At 38.0% G+C, this 18,640-nt stretch overlaps 1 protein-coding gene across 1 annotated transcript in view; it reads left to right on the plus strand.

Moving 5' to 3' along the window:
• DRAM1 (DNA damage regulated autophagy modulator 1) overlaps window positions 1-18,004 on the plus strand; it is a 36,685-nt gene extending 18,681 nt beyond the window's left edge. Inside the window, exons 3-8 of the mRNA XM_035888967.1 lie at window positions 5,005-5,094; window positions 6,470-6,612; window positions 11,844-12,021; window positions 13,041-13,099; window positions 14,434-14,526; window positions 16,711-18,004. Of these exons, the coding sequence (XP_035744860.1) occupies window positions 5,005-5,094; window positions 6,470-6,612; window positions 11,844-12,021; window positions 13,041-13,099; window positions 14,434-14,526; window positions 16,711-16,755 (608 nt within the window). The 3' untranslated portion in view covers window positions 16,756-18,004. The remainder of the gene's footprint in view (window positions 1-5,004; window positions 5,095-6,469; window positions 6,613-11,843; window positions 12,022-13,040; window positions 13,100-14,433; window positions 14,527-16,710) is intronic.
• Window positions 18,005-18,640: the final 636 nt, after the last annotated feature.

The following is an 18,640-nucleotide window of genomic DNA, read 5'->3' on the forward strand; positions in this document are numbered from 1 at the left end:
CGGTGAGTGCTGGTGCGCTCCTGTCACCCATCACACCCTCCAGCGCCCAGCCCGCTCCGAGAGCCACGGGACCCCAACGCTGACGAACGTGGTAGAAAGGACCCGAAACAGTTTTCCTCTGGAGCCAAAGTGTGCCGCAGGCCCGATCCTGGCAAAATTTAAGGTGACTGCCCTGGAGTCCGTGGTGGAAATGGAGTTTCGGATGGTGACAGCTCTCGAAGCCCTACAGTAGCTTTTGTAGGACACACACCCCCACAAACACGCATTTTTGAAATTTTGGCATAGGAGCAATGAGCGTAAAAGGCTACCCGAGAGACATCTGGCATGTCTTTTCTATAACATCAGTCGTTTAAGTGCAATTCTGTATAAATAATTGTTTATACATTCCTTCTGTTAATATTTAAATCCGAGCTGTGGAATTACTACTATTTAGCTCTTAACAGGTTAAAGCTAAGCCAGAAATCCAAGAGTGGTCTCTGATATATAGATGATCTAAAAAAGACTTTCAAATACGTCTTTAAAGATAAATCTAATTCATTGAAGGACTTTATGGACATGCGTAATTTCAGAAGACTGCTAACGTGATTTGCATATACACGTATTCAATTGAAAATTAGTCTGTCATCATAAGCAAGTGAGCTGATGACAAATGACACCGCAACCACAAGAAAGTTGAGCTTCATTCTAATTTAGCCAAAGAAAGTTGGGCTTCATGCTTATGCTGGCAAAACTTTTCAAGATCATCTGCCCAAATCTGGACTCAGCTCTTAGAAAGCCTCATTATTGTACACGCACGAATACCCTACTGCCTTAACAATTGGGGTTATGCTCATGCTCTTCCTTGATCACACACACAGTTTTACTGCTACAAAAGTGCTTGTAACTAGTGCAATTTATCCATTACTGACCAAGAAAAATAAAACATTTGATATAACTCTGTCTACACTCAGTACATGGTTTGTATTCAGAAGGATTTTGAGGCCCTGTAGTTAGAAATTTGACGAATGATGTTTCTTATGTTGAAGCCATGTCCTTGAATAAAATCTATGAGAGAACAGGATGGGTTTTTTCTGTATAATTGTGATTACAGTCAAGTTTCTGACAGCCCAGATATCTCAATTGTGTCATTCTTTTTAAAGAGGTAGGCCAAACATACAAGTCACAGCTGTATAGCTCTGATGAATGTATCACAGCTGTCATATCAATCTAACTGAACATCTCACTGGAAAAACCATTCTTACCCTTTAACTAAGGAATCACAATAAATGTCCATATACCCTAAAAAACTCCAAGACATATGAGGCTGTGTCAGTGATTAAAAAAAAAACCAAAACCAACCCACTCACATTTCAGGCCCTCTGCATTTGCTAGTAAAGTTTTAAAAAACTTCAAAAAACTTAAAAAAACTAGTTTTTCAGATGTCTTGTTTGTTTTACATCCTTTTAACACAACATTTGGACTAAGGGTATACATAGACTGATGGTGAACAATCTGTACTAATTCTAAAGGCTCGTGGTCTAAGCATATGATCTTTGTAGAAGGTGCACTTGGGAGTAATAGGATGATTCCTTCTAAGTACTCAGGCCAATAGTCATACCAAAGTTCCTATTCTTATTTTGCAGGTCATTGCTTTAGCCTAAGAAGCTGAATCATGGGATTAAGAACGTGATTTAGTGAAACTCAGAGTGATAAAAAGAAAGAGGAAGAATGTTGCAACATTTCAGTGGTGCAATATCTTAAAATGAACTATAAAAATTAAATAGAGCTTGTATGGGGAAATTCCAGTTACATGAAGGAGAAAAATATGGACAGATTTTAGTTCAACATTTCTGTAATCCTTACCTACATTCCTCAAATACCCTATGTATGCCTTGAAGTAACTTGTTAATTTTGTTTACCGTGTAACAGCTGTCAAGGTGAGAGACCATCTAAATCTGTCATTGAAACTGTGCTAATATCTCATCAAGTAAAACGTATAAATACATTTCTGGGCAGATACAAATGATTTTGTGTTTTGTAGCAGCTGAGGCCTGAGAGATGATTAGGGTGTGCCCAAATTAGTTCTTTTGCTCGTACTACTCAAAATCCAAACTAATTTGGATGTGCTGGGGTAGCTCTTTAGTGGTTTGAATTCTCAGTGAAAGAGAAAAGGGAATTTTCCGTAAGGTATCTGCTGCCAGTTAGTACCTCTGGATCAATCAGAATCCCTATAGGCAGAATATAATCTTCCTACTTTAAAAATCTGGGACGTCAGTTTGGAGAAAAATAGTTTATGATGGCTATGAAGAAAATTTGATGATGATGGGTCTTTTGGCCCTAAAATATTTATTCCTTGTCTCCTCTACATTCCTGTCTTTCTGCTCTTCAGAGGACTGTTTGATTGGTTGTAGAATTCTACTCATGAGGTGATGACACAAATGCTGGCATTTTCATACTGGGTTCCTCATCTTTTCTATGGTGGTTGTGCTCACCTATGCAACATTGCAAATAAGTGAGCACATGTTTTTGTTTCATATGTGCCATGTGCTTTTTCTTTTTCACAAAAAGAAAGTAACTGTCAAAAGTAATTTTTGATTCTTTTTTCCAGAGCAGCAGACCAAAAAAAACCCCAAACCATATCTAAGTCTTCATTTAGCTTCAGCGATTTTTTAGTGGAAAATATGGCATTAAAAAGATTGTGTCCTTAAAAGTCCAGTGCAGTACTTTGTAAATACATTGTAGATATGATCTAGTATTCTTGGTATGAAATTTCTTGAAAGCATACCTTTAAGATTATTGAGTTTAAAAATCAACAATAGCAAAATTTACCTATAAAACTCTAGCTTGAAAAAAGCTTTAATTAAAAAATGAATGGAGTTCAGTGCAATTTCAGGTTATTTGGATAGCTCTTATGATGTGAAGTGTTCCAAGAACTTCAAATAGCTTTCTTTGCATGTGCCAATTCCATTCTCTTCTGACCTAAAGTCCTTCAAAAGCTTTGAAGTGATCACAGTCCTTTACTTAGCATAGAGCAGTTTCTGATTTGCAAAAGTCCTTCAAGATTGTCACAAGTGGCTCGCGTTTTAAATAGTGTCCTTTGTCGTGCTAATGAAAACACTCCAGAAACATGAGGAAAAGAAGTGGAGTTCAAGGTTAAAAAATGGGCTAAATGAAGCATGGATTAAGATGATTTTCAGAAGTGTCAAACAAAAAAATGAGGGTTACTGTACCATTCTCATCAATTCCACTGTCAAAGAGAAACAAGAGTACAAGCTGGAGCAAGTCTTCAGAAAGCATTACAACAAGAAAATACAGATGAATAAGGATTCTTAATGCCTGAGAAGTTGTAAAAACTTGTCTAAAAGCCTGGTCCAAGTTTTTGTTGTCTGAGAATTTGAAAGCAATCTAGTCAAAAGAAATGGAAGATTATTTTTTGCATCAGCTTTTAATCAAAAAGGATTCTCCCTTCACGCTAAGCTTCCTCCCTTTCTTGATAAATCTCTTAGCAACTGATTACACAAATCACAAATGCTTCTGTAACATAGAAGGGGTTTGAGAGCAAATACTAATTTCTAAAAAATTAAATCTTTTGATATGGTCATACTCTTCTGGCTTGAACTTAACAGAATTGTCAAAATCTTTAAGAATGGTTGCTTATGTAGAGAGTGCTTTGTCTTTTGGGTGTTGAGAGCACAGGCATTCATGCTGAGCTCCTGTCATTTTGGCTGCGCTCAGTGGTAGGTTCAGAAGTTTAGCTCTGAAAACTAATCCAGTCTCAATCTTGGAATGAACAATATTAATCTTCCTGAATCACATAAAAAAATCTCTAGCTAGTACCTACTTATCCCATCATACACCTAAGAGAAAGTTTTGTTCTCAGAGTCTTTCCTCAGTTTCCACAGAACTTCGACATGAGCTGAAATCCTTATGTGTTTACGTTTCTGACAGCAGAGCTCCTTGGGTGCCTCTGTTTATGCAGACAATTGTGCCTCTTTGTATTTCTGAGTAACTGAAAACTCATCTCACACCCAGTTATGTAAGCTACATGTTTTCCATCAGCTTGACCAACAGAGCCTGATCAAATAGATATCAACTAGTTGTACATTAGACAAGAAAAAATAGCGTAAAGAGGTGACAGCATTGTGGTATTCTTCTTTCAACAGACCACTCACCTTCTATAAAAAGAATCCTGCTTGGGGGATCTTGAACCCACACACTCCCAGGAGTATGTCCTTCCTGCGAGGAAAGGGCATTCTCTGGGGTGGGTGTTTGCACATATTTAGGGAAAATAGGGAAAAAGATTCTATGATGAAGGTATGCAGTTTTCTACATAAGGTATATTTTGTATATATGAAGTTTTTAATATATACATGTATGCATGTATATATGTGTATAAATTCTGTAGATATTCTCACACTCATGCTCTGTCTGTCTGTCCCAGTGAACTTCTATTTATCCCCTGTAAGGGTGGATTGCTTCAGCAGAAGAGACTTACAACACCTTGGGCCTAGAGTACTCTTAAGCTGTATCTATATTAGTAAATTAAACAGTGCCTAGGAATGTTCCCAGGCATAGGAATGCAATTTCTCTCCTGGGCTAAACTCTTTTCAAACAAATCATGAAATTAAGCCCAATTCTTTCACATCTTGAGATATTGAATGCCATTAGATATGTTTTACTCTGTCACGATGTTAATTTAGCAGACAAAAGACATGTCATTTCTAAAATGTCATTTATGTAATCATTTATGCCATTCATCAGCAAAGTATTGCTCTGTCACATCTCTGCATATTGCATACAGAAAAGGAAGAAATACAGTTCAAATTGTGTGCTCTAAAAACATGTTTTCTTTCTGAAAAGAAAGTTTTAGGACTACAAATGGAGCTTAAATGTGCAGCAGACAACATTCCAATTTATATGTTTAAATGTCATATACTCATAGCAGCAGTTCATACAAGTTACATTTCTCTTGGGGTTTCATGTATAGACCTTATTTATGTTTCACAGATCTCAATTAACTTTTAGTTTCTTTCTCTTCCTGCCTTAGTGACACTGGAACTGAACCTCCGGAGAGTGGTATCTTTGGTTTTATGATTAATATTTCAGCACTTTTAGGTATGTATAAGGTACTTGGTTTGAACACGGCAAAGCAAAAGCTGTCTGCTTACATTGCAGTCCATAGAATATTCTGCAGAAAAAGTACACCACAGTCAAATGGTAGTATCAGATAGAAGCAATATCTAGAGGGCCAGGTCCTTAGGGTCAGTAAGTGCAGGCTCAGAGGCACTTCTGCCTCTTAAGAGCACCTCATCAGTGCAAAGTAGTCAATGCAGCTGGAAATAAAAAGTGGAAGAAAGATGTCCTAATTACTTTGCAAAAAGTGTATCTTCAATGTAAGGAGACATTAGGTTCTAGGATGCTGCAGCACGGGGAAGAACAGTGTTGAAGCAACACCTGGTTTCCTCTGCGAGATGCCTACTCTTCTACTAAATGTCTACTGGCCTTGAATCAGGAAGTTTGGCATTTTCTATTCACTTCTAGGGGATAGAGGGTCAAGAGCTGTGTACCTCTGCATATATGTAGTCCATGAGGGGGGTTGGAACCTGATGATCTCTAAGGTCCCTTCCAACCCAAGCCGTTCTACGATTCTATGAAAAATCACGTATTTTACCTTGTCTAAGAGCCTCATTCAGTCAAACTATCTTGGTATGTTTCATGTAACCTCACAGTGCCTAGACAAAGTTACCTGATTTATTTTTCCAACCTTAGATAGACTGAAACTATGTTCTATGTGTTATTAAATTGGGGAATCCAGTCTACAGCTTATTATATCCTGATGAATCACGATCTTCTAAGTCAGTAGAAGTGTTTGTCAGGAGTGAACACCATATTGGGGTCACGTAGGCTGGAATAAAATGTGTGTGTAGTGATTTGGTGACACTGTTGTACTAAAGAGCAGTCAGAACTGTCCCCAAAGCTTTGAAAATATTTTTTGGATACACAGCTAGTTATATTTTTTTTTCTGTTTACACACTACAAAAATGTATTAATTATTCAGGGCATCCATTATAAGGAGATGTAGTTCTGGTACAAGACTACATACCAGGGCAGAATGAGTGCTCCCACTTCCAATTTATGCTTTGTCTCCCTGTCACATCTGTTCCTAGTGTGGAATGCCAATGCCTCTGTGCCTAAAACACACAGGAGAATGGGATTTAAGTTAGTGTTTTTCTTGAAGTGATGTGCAGTTATATCTAGATACCATTAATGTGCGAAGTTAAGACTAAGATAATGTTAAGACAGTTCTATCTGAAAGTAATACATATAAAATTCACTGCCTTTCTTCTTCACCCCAGTAGAGTTAAAGGCAGTATTATCTATTGTATAATGTTTATAATTTTATTTCATATGCTAATGTGTTACAGGGCAAGGTATTAAAATGTAAGCAATACACGATCATTGAACAAAATATGCATTTTTTGTTTTCCAGGTGTAATTACAATGTACATCAGATATTTGTTAATAGAGAAGCAAAATGAGTCATCACACTTTGTTAGGTCTTCGTGCAATGTGTTTTCATTATGTATTGGATTGATGGGCTGTATTGGAATGGGCATAGTTGCAACTTTTCAGGTATGACCATAAATTTCATATCATAAATTAAACTAAAGTTGTTTTACCAGTTAAAAATCAAATAGATAAGAGTGGCTAACGTTATCGCAGTGTGGATACTTGGCAAATGGAGTGAGATTGTCTTTCTTGCTCCTGACTTTTTTTCAGGAGCTTTAAAAAGATAGATTTGCTTTCACCTTATATACTAGATTTTTTGCTTGTACAGTTATGCCAGTAAGGAAGTTTTTTGTGTGCTTGTCTTGTAACACATCTGTACTAGAAAACAATATAGATGCTTTTGCTGTAAAATTTTTACTATGAAAATTTGACTGTAAAAAAGCTTTGCTGTTGCAGTTTAGTTTGCATACAGTCAGGTAGGGCAGAGTAAGTCAGACTAGCGAAAGCACCTGTATATTTACCTGAATAATGGCACGCACACTAGCAGCATTTTCTATAGAATAAACTAGACTTATCTGACAGGTTGGAACACTGAGCACATTATTAGCCCATGGTTTTGAGTCTGCAGGAGATGGCATAACAACAGGTTAAGTCTTTGTTAGAGACATGTAGAATTACCACTTAGTTTGCCAGAAAGGATAAGACATGTCATTATAAATCAAAGACGTCCAGCCCTCAGTGTCTGAAAGAAAATTCAATAGAGAGGAAAAATATTGAAACAGGTTATTCTTTTCACCTTTTCTAGTGAGGAAGTGTGTTGTAGGGTAGATTTTGACACAAAGAAGTATTAGGACAATTGCAGTGAAAACTTCAGCTGAGAATCAGGTCAAGTTTAATTGGCAGGTAGTTTGAGACATAGCCTTAAAGGATACAGCTGAATTATTTCTTTTAAAGGATGTTCTGCCTTGGGGAACATTTTGGTAAATACTGTTGTGCTCATATAGTGGCCTGACAACATACAGATAAATTGAAAAAAAAGATTTTCAGGGCTTCAGCAGCCAATACAATTTTGCATGTAATTGACATGGTATTTTCAGATAAAAACCTCTGCCTTAGACTGATATCTTGCTCTTTTTAGTTTTACCTCCAGGCAGTGCATGTGGATTGCAAACACTACAGGCACTACAGTCTATTCTAAGCATGCTATTCTACTTTTAAATATCTGTATTCTTATTGATTACATTTATATGTGGCACAAAAAAAAAGGTTAGATGACAGGTAACAGTGTTGCTTGACTGAAATAGAAAACAAACTCAGCTTCAATAAGGAAAAGACAAATCAGGAATGCAAAATAATTTGGGGGAGTCAGGGAAGCAGGAACTTTGATCCTAAAGTTTCTAAAGGGGCCCCTTGACAATTATAACATTAGTTCTCAGCTAATCTCTGTTGTCTCTCATTGCCTGTTCATAAACTCCTTCCTCACCTAATTTCTTTTTCCTCTGCTCTGATCTTACTTTCCACATTAAGGGAAGGGTTCAGAACACAGTGAGGATCTAATCTAGCTGAGGATCTAATCTAGCTAAAGATCTGATCTAGCAGATTTTTCAGCATGTTTAATTGCCCAGGAAGATGGAAATGGTGGCTTGGAAGTCTTTTGTCTTTTAACTGCATACTGTACAACTAGTGAACAGTACACTCTTATCCCCACTTACTAGTAGAATAACTGAGACATGAAGAGGCTGTGAGATTTGCTCATGGTCAGGTGATTGTTTCAGGTCAGGATACCAAAGTAAAGCTGGAATTAGAAGTTATTTCTTTAGCATTCAGTCTAGTCCCTCTAATCAGTGCATCACGCAGAAAATTCACATTCATGTGCACTACCTGTTTGTTTCTTAACACTTATTTTTCCCCAGCAGGTGAGCTAACAACATACCTCAGTACTATAGTAGAGCTGATTGACACTACTGGGCATCAGTTCTTGTTCTCTTTCCCCAAAGGAAAATATGTAGTTTGTTAAAAAGGCTTCAGTGTGAAATTATACTGGAAATACTTAAGGTTTGCTTTTATTTACTCAAATCCACTGCCATTTGTAGTGGGTCTTTTAAGTGGCATAATTAGTTGTAAGGAAATTTTTTCTCACCCTTTTTGCTTCAAGGTAATATATGGTAGGTGGCATGGGGTTTTAATGGTATTGGTATCTGAACACTTAGCAAAAGTGAGGAACGAGGTGGGAGAAAACACTGGGAGTGTGTCCTCTAAAAGCAAAAGAGTTTCTGAGAAAACAGGTAATGGTCATGAATAACGAGTTTGTTCTCTGTTTTAAATAACACAGTGCTTGAAATACAGAAAGACAGTGAAGTGATAGCTTCAAGAAGATAATTGTATATGGAAGGAAAAATCACGTAGCCCTTAATGAATAAGGCAAAGCGAAACCCCAGGTCTTAGCAGGTCTGGTTTTGCCTGTTAGACGTTACACACAATTAAAGAGAGAACTTCCTGTTTTTTACTAGAAAGCTTATGAGGCTTACCATAGCAGATGTAGTAACATCTCCCGGGTTCTGTAGGGGTTCAGTGTGATGGGCTTTTTGGGGAAGCTGTGGCAGTTTGATAAGAGCAATCATGAGAGCCATATTAGAAAAGCACTGTATATTGTGTATGGGGCTAAATACAAAAGCCAACAGTTACACTTGCTTAATGCTTTCCATACCACATCCTGTCTTTCCAATATGGAAGGCAAAAAGTGGGACAGAGGAGAAGAAAATGCAAGTATAGATGAGATGCCACTTAAATACTTGTGTGAGGAACATGCTTTAAAATCTGACAGAACTTAATACATCACAGAGAGATAGAAGGGAATGAGTAGAAAGAAAATCATAGAAACACAGAATCATTTGTTTGGAAAAGACCTTTAAGATCATCAAGTCCAACCATACCCATCCACTACTAAGCCATGTCTCCAAGCACCTTGTCTACCTTTTAAATACCTCCCAGGGGTGGACACTCAACCACTTCCCTGGGTAGCCTGTTCCAGTGCTTGACAATCCGTTTGGTGAAGAAATTTTTCCTAATATCCAATATAAACCTCCCCTGGTACAACTTGAGGCTATTTCTTCTTGTCCTATTGTTTATTACTTGGGAGAAGAGGCCGACCCCCACCTCCCTACAGCCTCCTTTCAGTGAGTTGTAGAGAGCGATAAGGTCTCTCCCCTCAGCCTCCTCCTCTCCAGGCTAAACAACCCCGGTTCCCTCAGCCACTCCTCATAAGACTTGTGCTCCACACCCCTTACCAGCTTCATTGCCCTTCTCTGGACATGCTCCAGTACCTCAATGTCCTTCTTGTAGTGAGGGGCCCAAAACTGAACAGAGTATTCGAGGTGTGGCCTCACCAATGTCAAGTACAGGGGAAGGATGACTTCCCTGGTCCTGCTGGCTGCACTATTTCTGATGCAAGCCAGGATGCCATTGGCCCTCCTGGCTACCTGGGCACACTGCTGGCTTATATTCAGTCAGCTGTCGACCAGTAGCCCCGGATCCCTCTCTGCCAAGCAGCTTTCCAGCCACTCATCCCCAAGCCTGTAGCACTGCATGGGGTTGTTGTGACCCAAATGCACTTGGCTTTGTTGAACTTCATACAATTGGCCGCAGCGCATTGATCCAGCCTATCCAGGTCCCTTTATAGAGCCTTCCTATCCTTGAGCAGATCAACACTTCCACTGAGCTTACTGCCATCTGCAAACTTGCTGAGGGTACACTCAATCCCCTCATCCAGGTCATTGATAAAGATGTTAAACAGAACTGGCCTCCATACTGAGCCCTGGGGAACACCACTTGTGACTGGCCTCCAACTGGATTTAACTCCATTCACCACCACACCTTGGGCCCAGCCATCCAGCCAGTTTTTTACCCAGCAAAGAGTACGCCTATCCAGGCCATGGACAGCCAGTTTCTCAAGCAGAATGCTGTGGGAAACGATGTCAAAGGCTTTACTAAAGTCCAGGTACACCACATGCACAGTCTTTCCCCCAGCCCCTAAACAGGTCACCTTGTCATAGAAGGAGATCAAGTTAATCAAGCAGGACTTGCCTTTCGTAAACCCATGTTGACTGGGCCTGATCACCTGGTTGTCCTGAACGTGCTGTGTGATGGCACTCAAGGTGATTTGCTCCATGACCTTCCCCAGCACCGAGGTCAGACTGACAGGCGTATAGTTCCCCGGATCCTCCTGTTGGCCCTTCTTGTAAATGGGTGTCACATTTGCCAACCTCCAGTCAAGTGGAACTTCTCCAGTCATCCAGGGGAAGCATGGGGAAAAAGGATTAAAAATAGTATGTGAACATAATCACTATTACAAGACAAAGAAAACAATGGGATCCAGGCAGGAAAGACGTTAAAATATGTAATGAAAAGATATAGATGTATTTTCATGAATCACTAAAATAGAACTGTAGTAGGTCAGGTCATAGCACATGTTTTGCTATGCTCTGGTGACAGAAAGGAGCTTTAAAGCTTACTTACCTGTCTGATACTGGATTGTATTTGTAATTTTTTGAAACATGTAGCATACAATAATTTCTCTGGAATCTTCATCTATTTTGTTACTGGATATTCTACTTGTTTGTGTTTTAAAGGAGAGAATATTCCATGAGCAGGGTATTACAAAAAAATAGGCCACATACAGTGATACTGGAATTTATACACATTTTCACCTGTTGTGGAACTTGAATGAAAGTGGCTGATTATGTGGGGAAGGGTAAGAGGGCTGAATAATTCAAGAGACTGACAGTGTAAGAACTTCGTATCAAGAGCTTATTTTAGGTAACACTTTTTTTTTTTTTTAAAATATATAACTAATTTTCTGCTGACTTATTTCCTGGAGCCTTGTGGCTGGCCACTGGAGGATGGCGGACTGATCTATCACAATTTGCTATTTAGAACAGTTCCCATGAAACTTTACCGTTTCTTAGAGTATGACCACACAAATGCACATTAGACTTTCAGCACAAAAGGATGAAAATATTTGGTAGGGTAAAGGGAAAAAGGAAGTATAGGAACCTCTTAAGAAAAACACAAGCCAGTTCCTGCTTGTGGAAGCATTATTTGGTAATAGACCAACTGCTGAACAGCACTTGAAATTGATTTATGCTTTTATGTGAACATGGGAAAGGACTTTGACCTGGTGGCTTTGTACATGGTTAGTTTACCTCTCTGAGCTACTCCTTCTCCATTTTCTTTCACACTGTTTCCCACTGCTTGTACATGCCCAGCATAATGTGGCTACCATCTTCTCAGGGTTCATTGATTCCTACCACTGTACAAATAGTAGCAGCTAACCATTATGCTGATTCTCTTTCCAGGAGCTGTCTGTTCCCAGTGTCCATGACATAGGAGCTTTGGTGGCATTTGGCTCGGGTGTTGTATACATTACACTTCAATCTATAATCTCTTACAAGTCCTGTCCACAATGGAACACTTATTTTGTTTGTCACATAAGGATGGCCATATCTGTAATATCATGCATTGCTTTCATTCCCAGTATCCTTTATGGTGTATCCCATGGTTTTCCCTTTATGCATTCATGACTTTCTTTTTAAGTTAAACCATTTCTGATAAAGGGTGAAAATGAGTTTACAATCTTTCCTTAGGGCTCTCTAATATTTCTGCTATAATCATGCATATAGCACGTCGAGACACCCTTAATAGCATAAAGATGAATTTTGGGGTCTTCTTAAAAGCTGTATCTCTTCTTTCAGTGGTATATTTAAACCTAATGCCCCAGTGGTCTTCATAGGATCATACGATAATAAAGCTAGAGCAACTTTCCAACCTCCTTCATTTGAAGAAGGGTACAAAGAAAGGCCTGCAAAAGGGGGCACCGCTTCTAACACGGACATATAAAATACAGTTGGCATACACAAGATTTCCTTCAAGCCTAAGCAGATGCTTTTGATCATGTTGGTTAGTGCTCGGCTTCATCAGATGCCTCCCCTAGGGACACACTCAACACACTTACTGGCTTTTCCCACAGCCTGCTGAAATTAGAGCCATCCTATTGTTTTTAGTAGTCTTTAGGTGATCTGCTAGTGTTGCAAAGTGGTTGCAGCAGATCATCACATCAGCCAGCCAGCTTTTGGCTTCAGCGTCTGTGAAAGGGCCCCAGGCCTGAGAGAAAGTTGTACAAATATATCAAGGTGCCTATTGTGGACCAATGGAAACCAATATGGTTCCCCTCCCAGCAATGCAGGCCTCTACTCCCACAGTTCTCAATCATGAAAGTGATCTAAGTTTTGGAGTGTCTCCCCTTATGCTTTGTACTTTGGAGAAACCCGCAGAAACCTTTATTTGTGCAGAAATTTGTTTTGATTGCTGCCATAGTTACCTTTCAGTAATGTGTTTCATTTACTTGTCTTCTTAATACTTTGATTTGATATTCTGGTACTTTAGGATCTCCTGTGTTACAGAAGGGGGAGATAGGGTCTTTTTTTTGTAGGCAGACATTTTCACTACTACTCACTAAAACTTTTATAGTTTCCTTTACACGGTGTTTTTCCCAGTGATTGTGTTTGCTTCACAAATTTCCATGACAAAAATTCATTGGACTCCAGGTGAAAAGGTAAAAACTTATTAGGTAGCCTGTATCATATTATTTGGGGTATGCTGCTATGTTTATCTAAACGTGTATAGCATTACAAGTACTTAAGAGACTTTAAATAGTACACTATCATGAACAGATCTGTGAGTTCTCACCAATTTGTGCAATGCTGGTTTCCAGTTATTTCTTCATTAGAAAGCTGTCTGCGGCTTGGTAAGAAAATTTGTCCCCGGTGGGTCTAGTTGAGAGAGTTAAACTTTCATTTTAACCAAGCATTTGAAACTTACCCATAGCAGTGAGCTCTTTCTACTTCCTTTTATAGTCACATTTCTTGAAAAGTAACTTCACACATGAAACAATGGTGGACCAGTTTGATTCTGAAGTTTTTGAGGTTTTTCACAACATTGATTTTCTCAGCTTTTTCACCATTCTTTATTAAATAGTCTTTATTATTGTGATAAACACTGGGGGTCTGACCTGAAGCATATTAAAGTCAATATTTTGAATTGATTTAAGTGTTCTCAGAATGATAACTGTGAAAGGTAAGGGGTTTTTTGGACAATCTTTGCCACATGGATTTGTTAAAAAAACAGGTTAAATAGTGAAGAGAGTGTATCCTGCTTGAAGAGCTTAATAAAAGCAAACTTGGCAAATGTACTTCAACCAAACAGTGGCAAGGCAGCTGTGAGATAAATCTTCACAAGTTAGGTAATCTTAGCAATATCTACCTCTTCAGTTTTGGGGGTTTTTTTTCACTTGAGATGCAAGGATTAGAAAATGTTTTTACTGAAACAGATGGCATATTTGTTGATGACATGTTAAGAAACACTTTACATTCTGTTTGTGTCATATTATATAGGTTTTCTATGATGGCCTAATTAAAAACAGAGGTCTTGTCAGGAACTGTCATACAAGGGCAGCCCTCCATTTTAAAACATTGTGAGAACTTATGGTAAGGGATAGTACTACTGAACTCAGTGGCTCTGAGTAAAGGTTTTGAACGTGGGTACTTTGATACCCTTCACATAAGAATGAAATTTTTTCAGGTGCAAATTACATTCAAGCTATGTTTTGACCTTGTGCTAACTGTAGTTTTCCTGTACTATTATTTATGTTTTATGCTAGTGAATAAGACATGTTGCTTAATGGAACATATGCAACCCTGGTAAATGTACTTACCATTCTGTAAAACTAAATCTGAATGGATTTTATACTACATGGTATTGGGATGATGAGTCATAAGTCTTAGAATATTTGTTGAATTTACAGAAGGAAATGTCTATTTTTATAGCATTCCACAGTTATTTTGTTTAGCTGTTTTATCTGAAAATTTATTTTGTATCTCTTTCCATCAGGATTATACTTACCATTTTTTGAGTGCGATCTGTGAATGGACAGTGGCCTTTGGTTTTATCTTCTTCTTTTTAACATTCATTAGAGATTTTCAGGTTGGTATCTACATATTTTAGCAGTGACTAAGAAGTGCTATGAATTGTATAACAACAAATGCAAAAGAAAATTACCATACTTCATCGCAGCTAGATATACCAAAGCTATACAGGAAACAAATTTTATCAGTCACAGAACTTATTTCTGTCTACCTAATGAATATTTTTCCCTTGGGTTTTAAAACAAAAAAATCAGTTTAATAGCTTTCTGGTCCTGAAAATTATTCAATAAATTAATTTCTTCTACCTCTTCAGCAATCTTTTTGTAGAAGGAGGCCCTCTGAAGGTGACATAATACCAAACTAAATGATGCAAATAAAACTGCATTTCTTTCTACCTGAGAGATTTTCTATAATAATCCAATGCATTTCAACCATAGATGTTTCCTTTCTTTTTAAAAATTACACATTTTGATATAAGTTCCGTCACAATGCGAAGAATATCAAATAGGTTTGGAAAAGCATTGATATGAAAACCTTCCAGCTTGGGTAGCTGGATCTGGTGATGCATCAAGCCTGACTTTAAGGAAGAGAAAATATTAGATTAGTTAAAGAAGAAAACACTTTTATATGATTTGTGAAAGGCATGCCTTGAACTTACTTTCCCAAGCTTTGCCTAGCCAACTCTTGTTTACACAGCGTGTTCTAGTTGTAGTGTTTCATTGCTTTTTTGTTTGGTACAGGGATACAAAATGCCAAAAATACCAATGTGTGAGGCTTAACTTTGGCAAAATAACTTGTAAAAAAAAATTAAAAAACCCCATTGCTCATGGCAAATGCCTTGTAGAGATTTGAGGACAAAACTTCCTGGATATTACTGTAGGTACTAGGAGGATTGTGGCCTCCTTATCCTTCTCAGACTTCTGGATGTTTGTTTTCCCCATAAAGTAGTTGGATCTCTGCAAGACTGGAGTAGAGAGCTTAAGGTAGAAAAGACTGAGAACTGCTGCTTTGTACTGTAATTACAAAGATGAACTAACTCAGCTGTAATAACTATAGATGTCATACCCCCGTAAGTAGGTCTTTCATACATACCATTGCCTCACACAAGTCCCAGAAAGTCAAAAACTAGATCCACGCACTTGCATAACTGTAGAACTAAAATCAATATCACGTGTGTGAGCCAATTGGTGCTGTAATGAATTGCTGGAAACCATATCCAGAATTCATGGAGGTGGGAAGGTAGGAAAAATAGTGAGAATCCTCTAAGGCCTCTGGCATAAACCATAATTAATTTACTTGCTTCTTCACTTATGTGCTTGCTCAGCATGGAAGTGGTTAACACTTAAATATAATCTGTACATAACTTTCATAAACGTATACAGAAATCAGTTTTCAACTAAGGATTCAGAGTTAACATATATTTTGCTAACTGACAGCAAACGTTTCTACACCTGTTTACTTCTAACTGCTAGGACTGAGTAGACAATGACTGTAGGGCTATTGCTTAAGCTAGGTTCTGCAGAGCAAAACCCTTTCTAAAAAATTTAAATTCTGTTCAAAATTACAGAATGCATTATCTTAAAGGCATATAATTGCCTTCTAAAACTTACAAAAATATTGAAGTACCATTCAGAAATGCATCATTAATCAATCATTAAATTTACCATTTTGGGGGGGAGGTATTTATTGCCAGTCCATCACTCTCTGATGCCTACTTATATGATGGTATCTGTTTTATCAAAAGTCAAACTCTTCCCTTGGAAATACATATTCACAGGCAATGCTACAGTCCTCAGCGTAGCTAAATGAGTTGATAAGTCTGCTTCAGATCATAGACCCCAAAGTGTTCAACATTGAAAGTTTAACTAAAAATAAATATTGTGAACATAATAAATAAGAGAAAATGATGGATTAAACTAAACAAAAATGCAGACATTTTAAATTACAGGCTATAAAATAGCTTGAAATGCAATGTTAATGTTTGACAATGACAGAGAGATTTTTTAGATTCTATCCTCTTTTTGTCCTAACTAGTGCTCACAGAAAGCCAAACTCATAATTCAGAGAAAACAACTGCCAGACTCTAAGAAAAATAAGCCTTCTTTTTTTTTTTTTTTAAGTCTCTCACAGTATGCAGTTCACTTAAATACATTTTTTTTGTTTTATCATCTCCTTATACTTTATATCACGGAACTGTAAAATTAATTTATTTTAAGCTGATCTTGTTTTATTTTTCTTTTAGAAAGTTTCTTTAAGGATATCAACAGAAATACATGAAGACTCCTGATAGTGGAGAAAATTACATTTTATATGTATGAATATTCTAGATTTCTTTTTTTGTGCAGGAAATGTTGCAGAGGGACAGGGATTTTTCAAAGTTGTATAAAGAATCCATGCCATTGACTCCACAACATCTACAAACAGCATCCGCTAAAACATTTGAAAAACTCGCAGCAATGTTCCTGCTCCCTTTTTGCAATATTTTTTAATTTTTATACTGTTTGATATATTAAAAATACTGTAATAGAAGCAATCTGTAGAAGCACTTGAATGTCATTCAAAGACTTTTGATCACTTCAGTTCTTCCCTTTTGGACATGTCCATACTTTTTCGTTTGTTATAGTCTGATCAGTAACATTAGTTTTAAACTTGAGAAAGTACATTTTGCAAATAGTTAGGAAAGTCTAAAGCCAATGGAAAACACTAAGGCTGAATTCCTGCTCTGTTAAATTGCAAAGACCATGGAGGAAGGTGTGAGCAGAAGTGGGCATCTTTGTTTCAGGACTAGAAATTTGCAGTTAGTAGATGGCAACACTATGCTACATGTTTCTGATAGTGGACACTGTATACAAATACAAATCCTAGGAGAAGTTTAAACTATATTGTCTGAAAAATGTTTTCTAATCATCGCTGCAATTAATGTTGTAAAAGTCTACCCCTTTTTCCCCTTCATGCGCTGCTGGCTGTAGGAAGCTTAAAACTGAAGTGAGAATAGAAAGTAAATTTAAATTTATGCATGATCTGCTAAAGAGAAACCTTACTGCAATTTGGTTAATACAAAGCAGAAGTTTTCCGGCCTGTGTTTTAACCTAAAATGGTGGAATGAAGAGGGCCTCCAAAAAGTCATTGGGATTGGGAGTGAATGGAAAACAAGAAGAGGCACCAGTAATGCTCAGGTGTTCAGTTATATGTGTGTGAATATTATATATACAAAACTGAAGACAAAAACCAAAAACATCCCGGAGAGCTTCTGTAGTGAAGATATGGCATATTTGCTGCTATAAACTTACTTCTGTAATGGAAGACTTGGAAAGGAACTAATTGAGAAGTCAGATGTTGCAAGTATCTGGAGGCAAAAGAGTCTTTTGTGGACTGATTCACTACCTCCATTTAGTGCATTAACCACTTGGCTATCAATTGAGTTCTCTGAAAATTACATTTGCCATGGGTTATCACAGTTTATGGAGAAATATTGATGATTTGCAGTTGCTGATTTTCCATGAAATAAAACCAATGTGTGTGTTGGAGAGTGACATCTTATGACTAGTCATCTGTTGATATTTCCTTTCATGTGTATTTTAAATTGTATTAAATTCAGCTGTTTCACAACCTAGGGAGTCCTCGTTTTCTTTACAGAATCACAGAATGTCAAGGGTTGGAAGGGACCTCTGGAGATCATCTGGTCCAACCCTCCTGATAAAGCAGGTTCTCCTAGAGCATGTCACACAGGACATTGTCCAGGCAGGCTTTGAATATCTCCAGAGAAGGAGACTCCACAACCCCCCTGGGCAGCCCGTTCCAGTGCTCTGTCACCCTCAAAGTAAAGAGGTTTTTCCTCATACTCAACTGAAACCTCTTATGTTTCAGTTTGTACCCATTGCCCCTTGTCCTGTTGCTGGGCACCACTGAGAAGAGTCTGGCTCCATCCTCGTGACATCCACCCTTGAGATATTTGTATATGTTGATTAGATCCCCTCTCAGTCTTCTCTCCTTCAGGCTGAGCAAGCCCAACTCTCTCAGCCTTTCCTCATAGGGGAGATGCTCCAGTCCCCCCATCATCCTTGTTGCCCTCCTCTGGACTCTTTCTAGGAGATCCTCATCTTTCTTGAACTGGGGAGCCCAGAACTGGACACAGTACTCCAGGTGGGGTCTCACCAGGGCAGAGTAGAGGG

The sequence above is a fragment of the Egretta garzetta genome, unplaced genomic scaffold (assembly GCF_000687185.1).
Source record: "Egretta garzetta isolate BGI_Z169 unplaced genomic scaffold, ASM68718v1 scaffold321, whole genome shotgun sequence".
NCBI lineage: Eukaryota > Metazoa > Chordata > Aves > Pelecaniformes > Ardeidae > Egretta > Egretta garzetta.